Genomic DNA, 19,407 nt, shown 5'->3' with positions numbered 1-19,407 from the left:
GTATGTGACGTCAGTGTTCGCGAAAACCAATCATGCAGCCCTTCGGTGACTAGTTGTCTTCTTCCATTGCGTCTCTTTATCCGCACTCTCTCCGCTAGACACCAAGACCAGACAGGTCATCCAAAGTCGGGCAAGTAGGAAAAGAAATGTGACTTAGTAACGTCAAAGATTGGGAAAAGAAAGCTACCACACCTTAATTATCACTGGTACCATTGAGCCTATCGCGGAAACACATTGATGGTCTCCAAGACATCCAAAAAAGGGTGAGGGGCCTTAGCGGTAACAAGGGTGGAGGGGCTGGTCAGGCAATCGTCCTTCTCACCTCTTTCTTCGCAATTAGAGGATCGAGAAGAGAAATGGACAGGCAAGACAGGAGCGTGTAAAGGGAAATTCAGAATGACATAATAACATGTATTACAAGGTTTCGACACTTGAAAGTTGTCTTGGTATCAGGCTTGTATGCCACGGCTGAGTGCAGGAACTGCCGCCTGCCCACACTTTGAGCAGTTGGTGAAACAGAGAATACATATTTCATCTGCTGTAATTGAGACAAGCTAATATTTTTAAAGGCACTGCAGTGCAGATCGTAACATACATTTTTCGGCATTGCTAACGGCGGCGTACATCAGGAAATGTGTGATAACCAGCGATTAACTAACTAATGAATCAATATTTGCAAAACTACATTTTAATGAATAAACGAGCGACGCTTATTGTAAGTGCGTAATTCAAGCCAGTCAGTGCTCGAGACATGTCCACTTGGTAGAAAATTATATCCAGATACAACGCATATGTCCGAAGCTATACGAAGCGAACCATTAATGAAACCGCCAATTAAATCCGGTACAACTAAGTGCCCCGTGTACTTGTTTTTGCTTGTTTTCGTTTCGGTGCAACAAGTAACCTAATGCAATATTGTTGTGCATGCACAGCGCAGGTAAGAACTTTATTCTCGTGCAGTGTTTATGCATATACCGTTCACAAGATATGGGAAAATGCAAACATCAATATAGGTGGATGCACACTGTGAGGCGTCGACGCAGTCACGTCACGAGGGCGAAGGTGGCGTATGGTGTTTTGTCTAGGAAAGAATCGTGACCAGGGGTGTATGCACAGGAAAGCGCGACACGTGCTATGGAAAGACGTTCAAGGCTTCTCGACCCCTTGTGTCCCAGTCGCACAAACCCATTCTGGAGAGCCAAGATTAAGCACATACTCAGCGGGCATGTATCGAACGGCCCAGGAATGTGGCAGCCGAATTATAATAAATTTAAGAAAATTGAATAAGTCGCTACATATCACGCGGTATTCAATTAGGAGGTATGTGCGCTTTCGAAATTCTTACGCTCTAACATTATATGTAGACGTTTTCTGTTGTGACTTATTGTTTATTATGTAGAACAGAATGGTGCGCCCACTGGCACTACTTCAACGGTAAGCATTCCGTGCTACGCAAGCCGTAGCATTTGGTAGCACACACCCGTCTGGCGAGGTATGCATACTCAAAGGGAAGGGAAAAAACCCGCGCATTCAGAGAATCCATGCTACGCGAAATATTTTGCAGGTAACTGGCCATCCAGCGTAGGTCCGGGTTATACAAAGTGCTACAAAATGAACCAATGTGGCTGTGCAAGGCGAGCAGTTGCATGCGTGACGCGAGCGTGTGCGTGGCAACAGCAGCAAGACGACGATGACCGCGACGCCATGCCGCCTGAACACTCGCAAGTTACAGCGATCGCCACAGATGGCGAAAAATCAACCGCGGCGCGTTCCAGCATAAGCGCGCAAGTGGAGCTACTGTATAGTTTGTTCGCATACTTTAATTTGTATTTTTTCTGCTGGGGGAGCTCAACGCGGCTAAATATTGGATCTATAAATGTGCATATAGTAACCGTCAAACATAGTTAACGTGAATTCTTTGGCAAAATAAACAGACAATTTTTTTTTATTAAACCGACGTTATTAAAACCTGTGCTTTATTGAATAATCGTTTTGAGACCTGACTGACGTGTGATAAGAAGCAGCCCACTGGTATCGGTTGCAGTCCCTGCCGCTTATCGATTCAAATTGTACGGCGGCTATATTTGCGAACGGGCTGGTCGCTTCCTTTGTGCGGCATCACGCGTGTTCTTTTTAATTAGACCGCAATAATATATGAGCCAGTTTGTGCCTCCGACATTCGATAGCCGCTACCAGGCGAACGTGTTTAAATATGGTGAATTTTATCAGCCGCGGCGTTTCACTGCCGTAATGGTTACATACACGGCTTCCGTCGTCAGTGATCTGCCCCGTCTGGCCGCGTAATGAGGGGTTGCTTGAAAAAACAAAATGTACTAGCTAGCGTGAAAACTCGTCACTGGAACGGAGCACAGTCTCTCTGGAAACTACCCAAGAAAGCGGATTAACCTTGCAGCTTCTGGGTGTGTGCACTGGTGAGTAAAAAAACACTGCTTCGCATTTTCAACTTTCAATTTCTTCGGGTGAAAGACGGATAAAAGAGATTCCTGTAGTCACTTTTTTATTCAATGTGGAAAATTATAATAAAGTTATTGCTCCTCAAAGCCAATTCAAACAAGGCTCTTGTTATTTTGCCACGTTGCTAAAATTCCGAAAATGGAGTACAGTATAAAAAATAAATAGTTTTGGCTGTGTCTGCATGAATGATACACTGTGATAAATTCACTGCAAATTAATGCAAGTGTACTTCCGATGATACAGTTCGATTAAAGGTACTGTGTTTATTACCTAGCAACTGGGAAAAATTTAATCGAGGCTTCACTAAGTACAGCCCGCACAAGGACACAATTGAAAGAAATGCACGCTAATGCACCTTAACACTAAATGTGCAGTAGAAATATCAAGAACACACAATATGGGATCTAAAATTTAGCATAAAATTTTTTTCCCCTCTGCACTTCGTACCTATCGCCAATGCGTTACGAAAACAATGCGACATTGCAGCTCGAGCTTACCTTACTGACAGTACATGTTTGCCAAGCACTTCTTATGTTTCTTTTTTTAATCTAGCTGAAATCGTCGAAGGCAGACAACATACGTTTAGTATGAAACACGTCAACCAGCACTGTACGCAACACAAGTACGAGTGTAGCCGAGCGCAATATCGTTGTCCTTGCTTTAGCGGCACGCCAAACACGTTGAGAAAGCTTCGCTTGATTTCAGCTTTCAATTCCGTTAAATAGATTACTATCTGTGTTTCTGTATGTTGTAAACTCAGTGCTTGACAGCATTAGCTCCACGTGACCTGTACGAAAATTGTGGGCATGTACTGCTTCATTCACGATTGACAATAAACAATGTAAGCTTACTTGTCTGACGCGTTTTTTTTTTTTTGCCAGTTGAGACATCTCAGTCACCTGGCGATATAATAATGTTATCGGTAGTCATTTTAGAGTATCGTACACACGAATACGGCTCCGAAAGTGGTAGCAAAGCGCCCAAAAAACAGCGAGTGAGCAGCGCAACGAACCCCACCAGCCGCTACCGTAGCGGCCATATTTCTCAATACATAATGATGATGATATTCGTTTTGATTTTGCCAGCGCCATCTCTCGGTCGCATACGTTAGTTCACGACGCCACCGCTACTTTTATTTACGTTGCACTGTGGAAGGTACAGTTTTCCTTCTATAAGCTTATATAGGTGTTCTGTGATATAACTACTATCCACCGTGGTCGATGTCCGTCCGTCTACGCGTCGCGTCGACACAAAAAAATTTTCGTCTCCAGTTTCTCGCGAACGCTCTGTAGCTCTCAATATATTGTAGGTATCTCGGAAAAAATCATACTGAAATTGGCCGCTAAGACGACTCTCATTACGCCGAGTTTCATTTACTTGTCGTAGTTAGTTAGCTCACAGTGAAATTGTAAACGTTACATATTTACAGTATGCTGTCTACGCATGGTCGCCATCGGAGTGAATATGGTTACAGAAAACGGCTGTAACTCTTGTTTTATCGAAACTATCCCGACACAAATTATACGGAAATTAGCCTCTAAGACGACTCTAACATTACGCCGAGTTTAATCTACTTTTCGTAATTACGTAGTTCACAGTGAAGTAGCAAATATTTTGAAATTCTCGTCTGCTGTCAACACATGGGCTTCTACGGGAGGGAAACGGACAGACCCACGTTTGTCCACTAGAATAAAACTCTAGTCCTTCCAAGTTTCATTCAGATAATTAACTAGGAAGTATGCTCAATCGCAAATTACAAGCAAATGTGTTTTGTTTCGTGCACTCCCTTGACTGCGCCCCGGTCAACGCATATCGTCGCTCGAACCGCCACCTGCGTTCAATACACACTGTTACCACCAGTGGGCGTTGTTTGTTGTGGTTACGTCATAGTAGCTTAGGCGACCTTATAATAATAATAATAATAATAATAATAATAATAATAATAATAATAATAATAATAATAATAATAATAATAATAATAATAATAATAATAATATTACCTATATATACATGGATGCATCGATTGAGGTAAAATACACCGCAGCTTCGCTGCTCGTCCTTCTTCACAGAGTTGAAAGGCTGACGAATTTGTTTTGTCCCCTTGAGAAGTAACGTGAACACTTGTTCCATTAGGGCCTATAGTCGCTCCATCCACCCATCCCGCGTACGCCCGCGTGCGGATGGCTGTCGGGTCGTCTGGACGAACATTCGCAACTTTGCCATCCGCATGCCTGCTCGTCTCTCGCTGAGTGGTCCTAGGAGGACGTCGTGGGACGTCTTCACGGCAAACATAGCCTTTGCTCGAAGCAAAGCGAAGCAGGGACGCGAGGCCTAAGCTATAGCCGCGTTAGAAACAGTCCATTTTAATCGTTCTTTATCGTTATTGAGACAGTTTGCCTCGACTGGCCAGTCACGCGGCAATTTTGCGTGCATACGCAGGCTTCTTTCACGCTCGGAAAAACACTTTTTATGCAGCATGTATTGAGCAACAGAAAGCTGTATCGGGAGTTTTTCATGTCGCTCTACAATTTTCTCATTGACACTTTTAATCTAATTATAATATTTGAGAAGTTGATTAATTAATTACGACTAATTATGTAATTGGCTAGAATGAAAAAAATTAATAATCTGAGTATCTCCAAGCGACAGCAAACAACATCTGTCCAGCTACGTGGCATTAGCATATTTTTAAACGCTGGCTAAAGTTAGCTGGGACGCCCTGTAGATAGCAATATATGGGGATTCTCGGATGAATCATTTTCGACTATCACTTTCGCTTGACGTAGAACGCGGCACGTTGGAGGATTTGAGAGGTTTCGCCCAACCAGCCGGTGCAGCTCACCTTAAAAGTAACCGTCTGAGAATACGTCCCATGTTGCGACATGATGCGATTGCAATGCATTTTTAAAAGGTGGCGCAGATAAGATGTCTGTGCGGTGTTTGTAACAAGGATGACTGCGCCAGTGCAACCCATAACACATGTGCTTGCAGAACAGGGGCCCTATAACGTAAAACTATTCCAATATGTTTCTATTCCAATTTCCTGACATCAAATTTGCGTAACCACCGACGCAAGCACCGGGCGGTCACCCGCAGGGTTGTCTGAACAGACCAATCAAACGCTCTCCTCGTTGATAGGAGGTCACTTTTGTTTGCTTGAAAAACGAATACATTGCCTACACTTAACGGCTTGTCGTATCTAATTGGCTGGCAAGAGGCGAGGAGCATGCTCAAGTGAGAGGGATTCGACGGGGCCGAGCCACTGCACTGAATATCGGTAACCGGATGAAGAGGGTGGTGCCGGAGTCTGCGATTGGTCGGTTTTCCCTTACTTAGCTTGTGGTGGTTGGTCGAAAATCGCGGCGGCATGCAACGGAAGCTTATGAATGACGCTAAAACTGGCCCTCAGCAAAGTAGAGTGGGCAGAATGAGGTAGTAAACGTGCCGAAAGTGTTTGAAAACGTCACACGGCCACGCAAGAAGTTTTATTACACGCAAATACACCCATGCCCTCCGGCAGGTGCGAGTAGCCAGCGTCTCAGCGATCGGCGGCAGCCATCTTTTATTCCTTTCGGAACAGGGCAGCCTGCGGCTATTCCGAAAAAAATTCAGTTTTGTTCGGCATATTAATGCATCTTTATTGCGTACACGTCACTTTGACGCGTTGAGTTTGTGCGGTTTTGCGACGTCGCGTGACAGGCAGGTGAAGTGGGTGCAGCCCGAAAACTTTTTACCAATAGCCGAGGGCTAATGGCGAAAAGGGGTCAAATGAGAAATAACCGTTTTTCTTTTTTCTGTCAAATCATGCATAATCAGTGTGTACACATCATATCAGATGGGGGGGGGGGGGGCGGGAGGGAGTATCGCGGTTTTCGTGACGTCGCTTGACAGACAGGTGAAGTGGGGGCTGGTCGAAAAAAGTTTTTGACCAATCGTGGAGGGCTGATAGCAGAATTGGAATAGAAAAGTTCGGAATAGTTTTACGTTGTAGCGCCCCAGAATGTGACATCCTAGAGACGCGTTTTCACCGTGACGCGGGAACTTGAACTCAGATCTACAAAAATATGCCAGCGTCGCCTGCTGGTAAATATAGTTGCCAACATGGAACACCTTTGCTCCGCCGAATTGTTGCTAGCTGTCAACAAACCACGTCGTCCAAAAGGAGTGGGCGTGCTATTCGCTCGTGCGGATTGAGTGTACACCAAATTTTACAACATGTCCCGCCCTGCAGGCGTCCGCCCGGGGGCGGACGCGGGCTGAGCGAACGGGCGGGTTGAAGTACAGGCCCTTAATACAGGGACAGGTCTCGAAGGCGTTACACTCTCGCACAGAGACTATGCAGCATTAGGTGCGACGAGGAGTGGACTGGGTGATGTCGGTCGATGGCGAAGGCGGAGCAGTTGCGCTTCTCAAACACACGTTTCTCAAAGCGCCATCTACCACGGAGGGAAGAATGGGAGAAACTGGCCTGCTCCGGCTTTTATAGTCTACTTATTGATATGCGACGTGCAACAGCGAAATGAACTGGTAACTCTGTCAGAATGGAAATTGAATTGTGGGGCTTTACGTGCCAAAACCACGATTGGACTGTGGGGCACGCGGCAGTAGGGGACTCCGGATTAAGTTTTGACCACAGGGGGATCTTTAAGGTGCCCCCAATGGAGTGGAAACTGGTGTGCGCGCACGCGTTCTCTAAGATGATACGCGACGTGATTGACGCGCATGCGAATGTGGCCCAATCGTGGCCTAAAAAGGGATACTAGCCCTGGAATGCGAATTGTAGACTTTGCAACTACACTATAGCACATTCGGGTTTTTTGTCGATTTAACCGTGAACCATCCCAAAAGAAACCGTGAAAAAAAATCGTACTTTCGGCCGAAAGGCGAAGCATCGATTGTGACAGCAAAGTAGTAAACAGCTATACGAAGTAAGGACAATAGTTTTATCGGCCGTATAAACTCGTAAACATTCGCTTACTAACCAAATGAATAAGCATGGCGTCATGCGTGCACAGGCAAACATGAACACATCTCACTCAATGAGCGCGGACAATCGCTGTCAAAACGCTGGGGTGAAGGAAAGCGGCAGCAGCAGCGAGTGAATTCACCTGCATGCTCTCTCTGGCTTCAACGCGAACTAAGCGGCGAGAACATATCGCGCAAGACGCTATCAGCGCTTGGCGCACCTGGGTTCTGTACTTGTCGCAAATCGCTTTCAATATAGGGCCCGCCTGGCCGCGCCATACGGAGCCTCCCGGTGGAAGTGCCCGGTGAAAGACGGCGCGCTTCCTCCCCGCTTTGCTTCCTTGCGCGCGCGTGGTCAAGTCACCATCCTCGGCTCACACTCACACGCTTTCACTCGCACCTACAGTATACGGTGCGCAGCCACGGCCCACTTAGACTTTGTACGAAACATCGCAGCGACGACGACGGCGGCGATACGCCTGGAGTGTGCATATAATTGCTATCGCTTTAACGAAGCAAGACATTGAAGCCGGAGGAACTTGAGGGCTGAATGCCCCTACACGTTGCGATATCTCTGGATGTACGTACCTGTGCGCCATTGACGAAAAGCCGCGTGTGTGCCCCATCGAAGGACACAGCCACGTGGTGCCATCGTCCCGGCGAGTACGGCACCGGGCTCCGCAGCACCGACGTCTCCTGCGAGCGGGCCGCTTGCAGGTGCAGCGCGAAGTGGCCGCTGCGCTCGCCATCGCGGCCGTCGCCGTCGATCTGGAGCGACCAGCGCTTGCCGCTCAGCGGGGAACACACGTCGCGGGCTTCTGTACGTACGCAAGAATGAAACAAGAAGGAAAAAGGTGAACATGTACAGAGAAACTGCGAAATGTGCTCTCACGTTGTTGGTTGTTTTGTCAGTCTTATTTCTTGTTCATTTGACTGCGCAGGCATGTTAGCTAAGCCGCGTTATTGAATTAATGCAATTGCTTGGCATCATACCACCATACCTTAGTCACTGGTGGCTATCTCGTCGTGGAGAAGCCAACGACATAACAATTGCGAACATACCATGTTTTATTTATTTATTTCAAATACTGCCAACCCCAATAATATATATATATGTATATATGCTGCGCCCTACCTGCTGGTGTTGAGTTTGTCGCTGGCTGCTGCTCTACGAGCCGAATAAACCCCCTTAGAATTGGTGAACCTGCTGGGTACAACCGGAATTCTGGAACTTCGTAATCGGACACTGCAGCCCGTCTTCATTATGCCGGAAGAAGGACCGCCACAACCACAACCTGCTGCCCCGGCGACTACCGCTGTCGGCCCCTGCTAGTTGCGTCAACGCGACCCACCTATCTTCAGCGGTACCGAAGACCATGACGTAGAAGACTGGCTCGCTCACTACGACCGGGTCAGCATCCACAACCTCTGGGACGACACCAAAAAACTGAATTACGTGTAGTTTTATTTGAGCGGTGTCACCAGCGTGTGTCACCGCAACCACGAACGTGATCTGACGACGTGGACGGCCCTCAAGACCAACGTGACAGAGGTATTTGGGCTCCCCGCGGTTCGCAAGCTTTGCGCCGAGCAACGTTCGCGTGGCCGTGCGCAACAGTGCGGGGGAAATTTACCAGTTATATAGAAGATGTTGTCGACCTTTGTAACCTCGTTGACGTCACAATGGCTGATGCCGAGAAGATCGGCCATATCTTAAAAGGCATTGAAGACGACGCTATCCAGATGCTGTTGGCGAAAAATCCATCGACAGTCTCTGAACTCGTCAGTCTGTGCCAAAGCTTCAACGAACTACGCAAACAACGCCTAGCCACCCGCCAATATACACCTCAGGCCACTTCAATGTCGAGCTTGACTGTTGCCCCGGATAACACTTCGCTAACACTCCGAATCGAGGAATATGATATCCCTGTCGTCTATCGCTCTCGACGCAGACACTTTGACGCCGATGCCCTCTCGCGCTTTCCAGTTACTTCAGACAGCAGTACTTATACCTACAGACATGACATCTCACCACTTGAAGTCCTGTACATGGCCTCGGAGCAACGAAAAGACCCATGGATCGTCATGATATCCGTTTTTTTGTCAAATCCTCCGGAAGCTTCGGCACCTCAAGCGTTACGCCGACAGGCGCAGCATTTCACGATCCGCGACGGACTTTTCTACCGCCGGAACTACCACAAGGATGGCCGCAAATGGCTCTTAGTAGTGCCCCGCCACCTTCGACAAGATTTATGCTCCGCTTTTCACTCTGACCAGCAGTGTGGTCACGGCGGAGTGTCAAAAACCTACAAACGGCTTCACATACGATATTATTGGCGAGGGATGTACACCTTCGTCCACAAATACGCACGCTCCTGCATTGCCTGCCAGCGACGCAAATGTGTCCCGCATCTCTCCACCGCACCTCACCATCCACTTCCTTGCCCAGCTCAGCCATTTGACCGTGTCGGCATTGATATATACCGGCCTCTTCCATCTACTGGGGCTGGAAACCGATGGATTGTTGTCGCCGTAGATCATTTGCCATGATATGCTGAAACCACCGCCTTGCCTGCCGCATCAGCAAAAGACGTCGCCTCGTTCAATCTAAACAACTTCGTTCTCCGCCATGGCGAATCTCGTGAACTGTTGCGCGATCGGGGTCGCGTATTCCACTCGGACGTCCTGCAGTCACTCCTATCTGTATGCCAAGTTATGCACCGCACCATTACTGCTTATCATCCACACACCAATGGGTTAACAGAGGAGGAGGAGACAAAGGAGAGGAAAGACAGGGAGGTTAGCCAGTGTAAGTACCGGCTGGCTACCCTGTGCTGGGGAAAGGGGTAAAGGGAATAAAAGGAGAAAGAAGAAGAGGGAAAAAAAGGAAAAAAAGAAAATTCACGCAGTAACGCGAAACTACGCGCTACAACGTTCAAAGGCGGTCGCACAATTCGCATGTCCTTAAAAACTTCAACAAAGCCCTTAAGGCTTTCAGTGCCGAAGCCCGTCTGGACCAATGTCCTAGAGCTTTTTCCTCTGTAAAGGGGCGATTGTCCAGTTTTGCGAGAGTGGTCACGAGCACTTTTCTTGGCACTTTGTAACGGGGATAGTCACAAAGGAGGTGCTCAATCGTCTCATCGCAGCCGCAGGTGTCACAAGTAGGGCTGTCGGCCATTCCGATGCGGAATGAGTAGGAGTTCGTGAATGCCACGCCGAGCCACAGGTGGCACAGAAGTGTTGCTTCCGGTCGTGGCAACCCTGCTGGTAGGCGGAGTTGCAGACGTGGATCCAATTTGTGGAAACGTGCGTTCGTCAATTCACTGGTGTTCCACAGATTCTGTGTAAGCTCGCGGGTGAGGGAGCGAAGACTTGTGGCTGCATCTGTTCTTGACAGCGGTATGGGTATAATCTGGGCACCATCATGAGCCGACCGGGCAGCGTCATCCGCACTGTCATTTCCTGAAATTGCGCAGTGACCCGGTATCCACTGGTAGATGATGTTGCGTCCCTTGCTGATTGCATGATGGTGGAGTAGTCGAATGTCTGCGACTAGTTGCTCATTTGGTCCATGGTTGAAAGGGGACATCAGACACTGAAGAGCTGCCTTTGAGTCACATAAGATGGACCATGAATGTGATGATTTGTGAGCAATAAACTCCAGAGCAGCACGGATAGCTGCGAGTTCTGCAGCCGTCGATGATGTAATGTGAGATGTCTTGAACTTGAGGGTGACGCACTCTGCGGGAATCACCACTGCTCCAGCTGAACTATTAGAGGATACAGAACCGTCCGTGTAAACGTGGATGCGTCCTCTGTGCTGTTTATGTAGCTCTGAAAGCACGGTTTGTTTGAGGGCGAAAGTTGACATCTCCGTTTTCCTTTTGATACCGGGAATAACAAGAGGAGCCTGGAGTGGATGGAGGCACCACAGCGGTTGAGATGGTCATGCTGCAGGCGTGAAGTTTGACGGTAAAGTTCCATGGTTGGCGGCAATAATCTTGCTAAACGCTGAACGAGGTCGAGCGGCAGGAAGGGAGGCGAGATGATGCGATGGAAGTCGGGCGAAGCGCCTGATATGCATCCTTAAAGTGTCGACTTGAAGATATGTGTTGATGGGGTGGTCATGCGCGATGGCTATTGTTGCTGCCGTGGACGCACATCTGGGAAGACCAAGGCAAATTCGCAGAGCTTTAGCTTGTACAGATTGGAGGGCACGGAGGTTGGTCTTGCCGGTCCCACCCAGTACAGGTAAGCTATTGCGCATGAGACCGAGGAACAGTGCGTTATAGAGTTGGAGCATAGCACTGACAGACGCACCCCATGACTTTTCCGCAAGAAATCTGAGCACGCGGGTTATCATCACTAATTTCCTTTTTAGGTAGGAGATATGAGGACTCCAGGAAAGGTCTCGATCTATTATCACTCCTAGAAAGCGGTGCGTCTTCTCGTAGGCAATTGGCTGTCCATTAATTCTGATAACGTACGGTTTTATTGCTTTACGCGTGAAAGCTACTATAGAGCACTTCTCGCAGGACAGCTCCAGACCTCGTGCTCGAAGATAACCTGATGTTAGTGTGGCTGCTTTTTGAAGTCTGGCGCGCACCTGAGGATGCGTGGCTTCTGATGACCAAATGCATATATCGTCTGCATAGATCGACACATGGACGGATTCCGGAAGGGTATGAACCAGGTCGATGAGCACCAGGTTAAATAGAGTGGGGCTCAAGACTCCGCCTTGTGGTACGCCTCGGTAGGTGTTGCGTTGTGATGACGCACCGTCCTCTGTTTGCACAAAGAATGACCTGTCCTTCAAGAAGCTGGATATCCACCGAAAAACGAGGCCGCCTAGGCCGACATCGCCCAAGGCGTCCAGGATGGCTTGATGGCAGGGGCGTAGCCAGGGGGGGGGGGGCTTATGGGGCTTCAGCCCCTCCCCCCCCCCCCGAAATTTTTTCGTGCTGTCCATGCACCGCCGACCAAAGCGACCCCCGGCGCCGGAAATCACTCTGGATTTTGTCTAGAATGTCGTTTTGACGCTCGAAAAGACATTTAACCGCGAAGATTGCAAACTCGGGCTGGATTTCGTGGCAACGCCCATACACCGTGAGTCACATAACGCCAAGCAGTCCCATCCCAGCACAAAGTTTCAAGGGCGCTTTGATGGTGAGCGGGCTCGCCGCGGCATCTCACTGAGGCCACGGAATCTATGGAGCGCATGGATATCAATTGCAAAACTTTATGGGTATAAATCTCATAAGCTCTTGATGTGAAAGGTGCATTGACATTTCCAAAGTTGTGCTTTAGATTTTCAATTGTGGAACTTTGTGGGTTTAATGTTGTTATAAACATTTGACGCCAAAGGTCTATTGACTTTTCTAAAGTCTTACATCGGAACATACAACGAGACAAGCCAAACCAACACACTAGCAGACGAGTTGACAAAGCAGGCAGCGAGGTCCAATGAGACGAAGCGTTGGGGTGGTTCATTTGTGCCGTCATGTCACATAAAAAATATCAACATTTTTTTAAACCTACGCCAGGACATCCATGTCAATACACTAAAGCCAGCCAAAGTAACTTCGTTCTTATTTATTTTTTCTACTTTGTCTTTTATTCGCGAGGACACATTGAGCCTCTTCATTTTTTTTTTGTTCTCGCTACCCTACCCGCGGGCTGCCAGAGCCAGCCAGAGCGCAAACGTTTTTCTCGTATGGCCCCGACCACCGTGCGGCGCACTTCGGTGCGCGTTCAGTTTGCTCTGGCCGAGTGGATTTTCACCGGACAGGGTTTTGGACGCTTTCTGGCTAGCAGACGAGAAAAAAAAAATGGTCGCTCGCCGCCATCACTGTGGGGACTCGAAGGATTGCACCGCATTCCTTGAGCGGAACCTTTCCGGAAAGTCTTGTTTCGCCGCTGTAGGATACTGAGCAGTATGCGTATGGTTCTCAGTGGACCAAGCGTCTCATGTTTTCTTCGGTATTCCTTCCGTAGCCCCATTAGGTGCCCGAAGTAGGCATTAGATTCTGGCCAACAAACTTTCCTATGCGTTTTTCTTTCATTTTGGTGCCTCCGGCTCACAGAAAAAAAAAATACATTGTTGCGGCGCAGCGAATTGCCGCATGGTGAAAGTTCGATTTTGATACTTCTTTTGCGGAAAGTAATGGGCGACGGGACGCTTCAGTTGCCGGATACGTTTATTATATTATTGCGAAAGCAATTATATGGACACTCCAGGCGCATTCCTGCCATCGCCCTCATGTTTCGTATAAAGTCCAAGGGTGATAACATCGTGACCACGCGCTGCATGCTGTATGTGCGAGTGAAAGCATAGGAGGGGAGGTGGAATGGGTGAGCCGACGATTGTGGCTCAGTCTTGTGTGCGCAAAGGAGAAAAGCGGGGAGCAAGCGCGCCGCCTTCCGTCGCGTGCAATACATCGGGGGGAGTGGATGGAATAGGGGCGGAATATAGGATTCTGCGAATTTATGATTGTGCAACATGTTTATTTGCCTTGTTTGACGCATTATATACAGTTACTTCTTCTTACATACATAGACTCATTGGAGACTTATACGTATACTTAAATATCTTGTTGCAAGGTTTTGTGTATACATGCAGTGAACTTTGTTTCCAGTGACACTTTTTTGTCCTTTATCAAGCCGTATTTTAGCATTTGCATATCCCATTGTATCTTTGCAATTTCTAATGTACGAGGGCGAGTCAAATGAAAGTGAGCCTACCCTAACCGCGCAATAATGGTTCGGTTCATTATCTGCGAGGCATGCGCGCAGGAGAACGGCATGTCTCATTTACAAAAGTGACACGCAGGTGTGAAGATAAATGTTCTTTAATGCTCTCATACACTGGGTTGAATATGGTTGCGTCACACAATGGACACTTCAAAAGTTGAACAGCTCGGTGTCACGAAGTTTTTGACAGCTGAAGGTGTTTCCAAAACAGAAATTAATCGCCATATGACTGCCGTGTACGTTGAACACTGCATTTCATTGACCACTGTGAAGCGTTGGAGCAAACGGTTCAAAGGACGTTGCAAAGACATTGCAAGACCGGGCCAAAACCTTCGTGCAATGACCCCCCACACAATTTCAAAGGTTCGTGAGCTGCTGAAACAAGAACGGAGGATAAGCATCGATGAACTGGCAGACCACCTGAACATCAGTCACGGTTCGGTTCCCGCCATAATTCATGAGCTTCTCGGTTATCGGCTCTTTGGTGTGCAATGGATCCCCAAGATTTTTATCCATCGCGAGAAGACGGAGAAGTTTCGCGCTGCCTTGACTCATCTGATCGGGTATCACAATGAGCATGACAACTTCTTGTTTGCAACTGTGATCGGGGACGAACCTTGGTGCCACTACTACGAGCCTGAAACACGACGGTAAAGCGTACAGTGGAAACATTCGAATTTACCACGCCCAAAGAACGTAAAGGCCATCATTTCCGCTGGAAAGGTGTTGTTGACTTTTTTTTTCGATTGACAGGGTCCATTACTGATAGAATTTGCTAAATCTTGAGAGGCTATCAATTGTTTCCGATATTGTGAAACGCCAAAACGGCAGCGTGTCGCAATCAAGAACGAACAACGTGGAAAATTGACGAATGGGGTCATCTTGTTCCACGACAATGCCTGTCCCCACGTCACTTATGTGGTTAATACAAAACTGGCAAAGTTCAAGTGGGAAACGCTGCAACATCCGCCATACAGCTCAGACCTGTCACCTTGCGACTTCTACATTTTGGGGCTACCGAAAAAACAGCTCAAGGGAACCAGATACAGACTTTTTGAAGCAGCAATCCAAAGAGTTTTATAAGACGGGAATCACGCAACTCGTTAGTCAATAGGACAAATGTCTTAATTCTCATGAAAACTGCTTTTAAATAAAGTACCCCGTTGCTGGCTCATTCATTTCACTTGCCCTCATATATCTTGCAGAACTCCTGCTTTTTATACGTGCTCTCTGTCGCGACTATAACTTCGGCGCAATTACTCACGATACACGACAAGGGACAGCTACTCCTGCGTAATACATTGGAACTAACGACAGCGTCATTGAGATTTTTCACTGGCCATTGCATATATACAAGAATGTAAGCACGGTTCTTGAATGACAAAGTTTCATTAACATATTTGTCCTCAACTTGTTCAGTTCATTGCCTTTTAACTTTTCATATCAGCGGTATGCACTGCTTTCCTGGTTTCGAACTGATATAGTTCTAAAGTTCGTGTGATAATTTCTTTACTTAATAAATAGACAAACAACATGGAAGCATTGACGTCAGTTATGTTAGGCACAATTTTTGGCACATACGAGTATAATATGTTATGAAAAAATACATATTTTAATTGTATTTACAGTGCGTAGCTTTCAAGAATTCGTTTGCAGCATCTTTGGCAATGACAATGCAGTTATTATTCATGTATTTGATCCCTCGATAAATTGTTTAAGAGTAAGCTTTATCTCGGGCCCAATCCGATGCGGCCTATTCAAATACTTGTAAAACGCAGAAACGCTTTTCTGAGATAATCCTGCTATTCGCTTTTATTGAAATTGGTTGTATTTGAGAGAGAAAGTTAAATCCTAGTGTCTGTTGGAAACAGAACTTCAATTTAGGGCCTGAATTTTGTTTAAAATATTTTGGAAAATTTGAAAGTTTGATAAAATAGAAGCACGACGTTTACAAACTAATAGCTATGCATGAAGAACAGATATTGTGGTTCTGTAAACTGAATTTATTATAACAGTCAAAGCGGACAAGTTTATTGTGTCAATTTGTATCTTACGTGAATTGGTTACGTTGTGTACAAGGGTTCTGCAAAAGCCGTATTTCCACAATACTAAATTTTTTTGAGATTCATGTGTAACATATCTATTTTGTCCGCTGTAGATGTACTATTAGGTGCAATTTACAGAATTGTGATATCATTTTTCATTGTTGAGTCACGGAGTTTTAAACTTGATGGTTTCGTTCTCTGAAAATTTTCAATTTTGGCCAATTTTTAATAAATAATTGACCACCTAAATGAAAAATTCGAAGCCAGTAGTCACTGGAATTAAACTTTTTCTTTTAAATGCAACAAACCTCCTCAAATTTGGTGAAGTGGTTGCAGGGAAAAGCGAATTCCCCTTCTATATGTACTTAAATAGGAGCACCCGAGCTAAAGCTTCCTCTTAAGGAGGAGGCTGAGCTGCAACGTGCAGCTATATATATATATATATATATATATATATATATATACATGGGGCCAGTGGCGTAGCCCCCCCCCCCCCCCCCCCCCGAACAAAATTTCTGGCTACGCCACTGCTTGAATATGCGCCTTTAACATATCCAGGAACACCGCCGCTGACAGTTTCCTGAGGCTTTTTTCGTGCTGAACAGACGAGACAAGTTCTATGACGTTGTCTATACAAGAGCGTCCGCGTCGAAAGCCTGCCATAGCGTCAGGATATAACTTGCAGTGTTCTAGATACCACTCTAGACGCGTCAGCACCATCCTCTCCATCACCTTTCCTAGACAACTGGCCAGAGCAATGGGACGATAAGACGCCACGTCTAGGGGTGATTTACCTGGCTTGAGCAAAGGCACAAGGCGGCTGCACTTCCATGCAGCAGGAACTTCTCCTTCACGCCATGAATTATTGTACACGTCTAGAAGTGCATGCCGGGCTGTGTGACCGAGGTTTCCAAGAGCTGCGTATGTCACCCCGTCAGGCCCAGGCGATGAGGAACGTCTGCACGCTGCCAACGCCGCCTGCAACTCCTCGATGGAAAACAGATTGTCCATACGAAAATCCCGCGAGATTGGAACATCACGGGGATCACGTGTAGCGAACGATGGCGGTACACCAGCAACCTTGAAACAGAAGTCCTCCGCTACGTTGATCTCTCTGCGACCTTGGTAGAGAGCCAGGCATTTGAAGGGGTGGCGTTGTTGCGGTGACGTTCGAAGACCACGCACTGTTCTCCATATATATGACAGGGGTTTATGCGGATCAAGGGTATCACAGACGGTTTTCCATCTTAGAGACTGCAGGGAGTTGATCCGATGCTGGATCTTCTTCTGTATGCGTCTCGCCTCCCTTAGGTCGTAGATGGACTTGGTACGCCTGTACCTTCTTGCTGCGCGACGGCGGATTGCTCGAAGCCGCTCCAATTCTGCTTCGAATTCAGAAAATTTAGGAATAGGCCTAAAAGATCTTGTGGCTTCTTGAGCAGCGGCGTTAATTATCTTCTCGATGTTGCCAGGTTGACTGTGCTGGATCTCTTGGCAATTCTTCTCCATGAGCAACGTGTATTTAGGCCAGTCGATGCGATGAAGAACTGTGGTAGAGTCTGACTTGAGTATGCCGTCTATTTTAACATATGTTGGAACGTGGTCACTACCATGCGTTTCGTTGTCCGTGAACTATTTCACACTAGCACTGAGGCATCTTGAAACAAAAGTCAAGTCCAGGCAGCTGCTGTATGTCAATCCCCGCAGAAAAGTGGGACTGCCATCATTTAGGCAGCCGAGCTCATGGTTCGACGCGAAGGATAGTACACGTCTTCCTCGACAGTCCATCTTTAAGCTTCCCCATAGCGGATGATGCGCATTGAAGTCGCCGGTAATAACCCATGGTCCAGGTGTCGCTGTTAAAATTGCACCTAGTCTTGCGTTGTCAAATAGACTCGAAGGTGAAATGTAGGCACCTATGAGCGTGAGTGCGACGTTCTTGCATTTTATAGTCAAACACACATACTGATTGTCGTCATCAGGTGCCACTGGGTGTAAAAAATATGGGAAATCGCATCTGATATAAACGATGACTTTGCTGCGGTCGCTACAGGTGGCAGACATGAAAGCTTCATATCTTGATAGGCGGATGGCGCTCTCAACGTTTGGTTCACAAATTACAATCATTGGAAATTTGTTCTTAAAAACAAACGGACGAAAGTCCGAAATGCGCGATTTAATGCCTCTGACATTCCATTGGAAGATATACGCTTCCTTGACCTCTTTAAGGAACAGAACCATTCAACAGAACTCTTGGTGACATGCTATCAATGTACGTTGCGTCTGACCATTCCAACTGGGATCTTGTACTTCCATTCGTCACTTACGCATATAACACTGCCTCTCAAGCCACTACCTGATTCTCACCATTCTTTCTGCTTTACGGCCGCCATCGCTACAAAAGGATGGAAAGTTGGGCAAGTTCTTCCTCGATCAATCCAAGATCACGCCATCCCTACAGCACCATTGATACGATTCTCCCGTACCGGCCGGACCCTGCTGAATGCTCACCTGTTTATGCGGTCGTTCATCACGCCGAGAAATGCATACAACTGGCCCGTTCTTTGACATCTGCTCAACAGTGCCGCCAAAAAGAACGTCATGACCTCAGCCCTCCCCCTCACCCCTTGCCCATCGACTCACTCGTGTGGCTTTGGGTCCCGCCTGTTGCGGCTCCTGGCCTTTCGTCCAAACTCCTCCCGAAGTACCACGGGCCCTACCGCGTGGTTGCGCAAACATCACCAGTTAATTACGTGGTCGAACCCATACCGCCATCTCCCGATCTGCGTCGTCGGGGGCAACAGACTGTGCACATTGAACGGCTGAAGCAGTATTACGATCCGCTCACCTCTTCCTAGGTCGCCAGGATGGCTACTCTTCAATTCCGGGGGTGATTGTGACGAAGATTGGCAGGCTGAAAAGCCCTGTTGCCATCGCGTGGCTCGTACCCAGTTCGCTCTCTGGCTGCGCCCTACCTGCTGGTGCTGAGTTTGTCGCTGCTGCTCTACGAGCCGAATAAACCCGCCATACATTATATATATATATATATATATATATATATATATATATATATATATGCACACATGTACATGAATTAGACACCATCCTCGGCAAGAACAAAATATAGAAATAATACGGGAAACAAAGAAAAGAAAATCTGGCGCACAGAAAA

At 47.1% G+C, this 19,407-nt stretch overlaps 1 protein-coding gene across 2 annotated transcripts in view; it reads right to left on the bottom strand.

Moving 5' to 3' along the window:
• Positions 1-19,407, bottom strand: part of LOC139060104 (pappalysin-1-like) — an 83,382-nt gene that overhangs the window by 44,503 nt on the left and 19,472 nt on the right. For both annotated transcript variants that reach the window (XM_070538943.1, XM_070538934.1), the window contains exon 3: positions 8,029-8,258. In XM_070538943.1, coding sequence (XP_070395044.1) covers positions 8,029-8,258 — 230 coding nt within the window. The remainder of the gene's footprint in view (positions 1-8,028; positions 8,259-19,407) is intronic.

Source organism: Dermacentor albipictus, chromosome 1 (genome assembly GCF_038994185.2).
Source record: "Dermacentor albipictus isolate Rhodes 1998 colony chromosome 1, USDA_Dalb.pri_finalv2, whole genome shotgun sequence".
Taxonomy (NCBI): domain Eukaryota; kingdom Metazoa; phylum Arthropoda; class Arachnida; order Ixodida; family Ixodidae; genus Dermacentor; species Dermacentor albipictus.
This window is presented reverse-complemented; position numbering and strand designations above follow the sequence as displayed.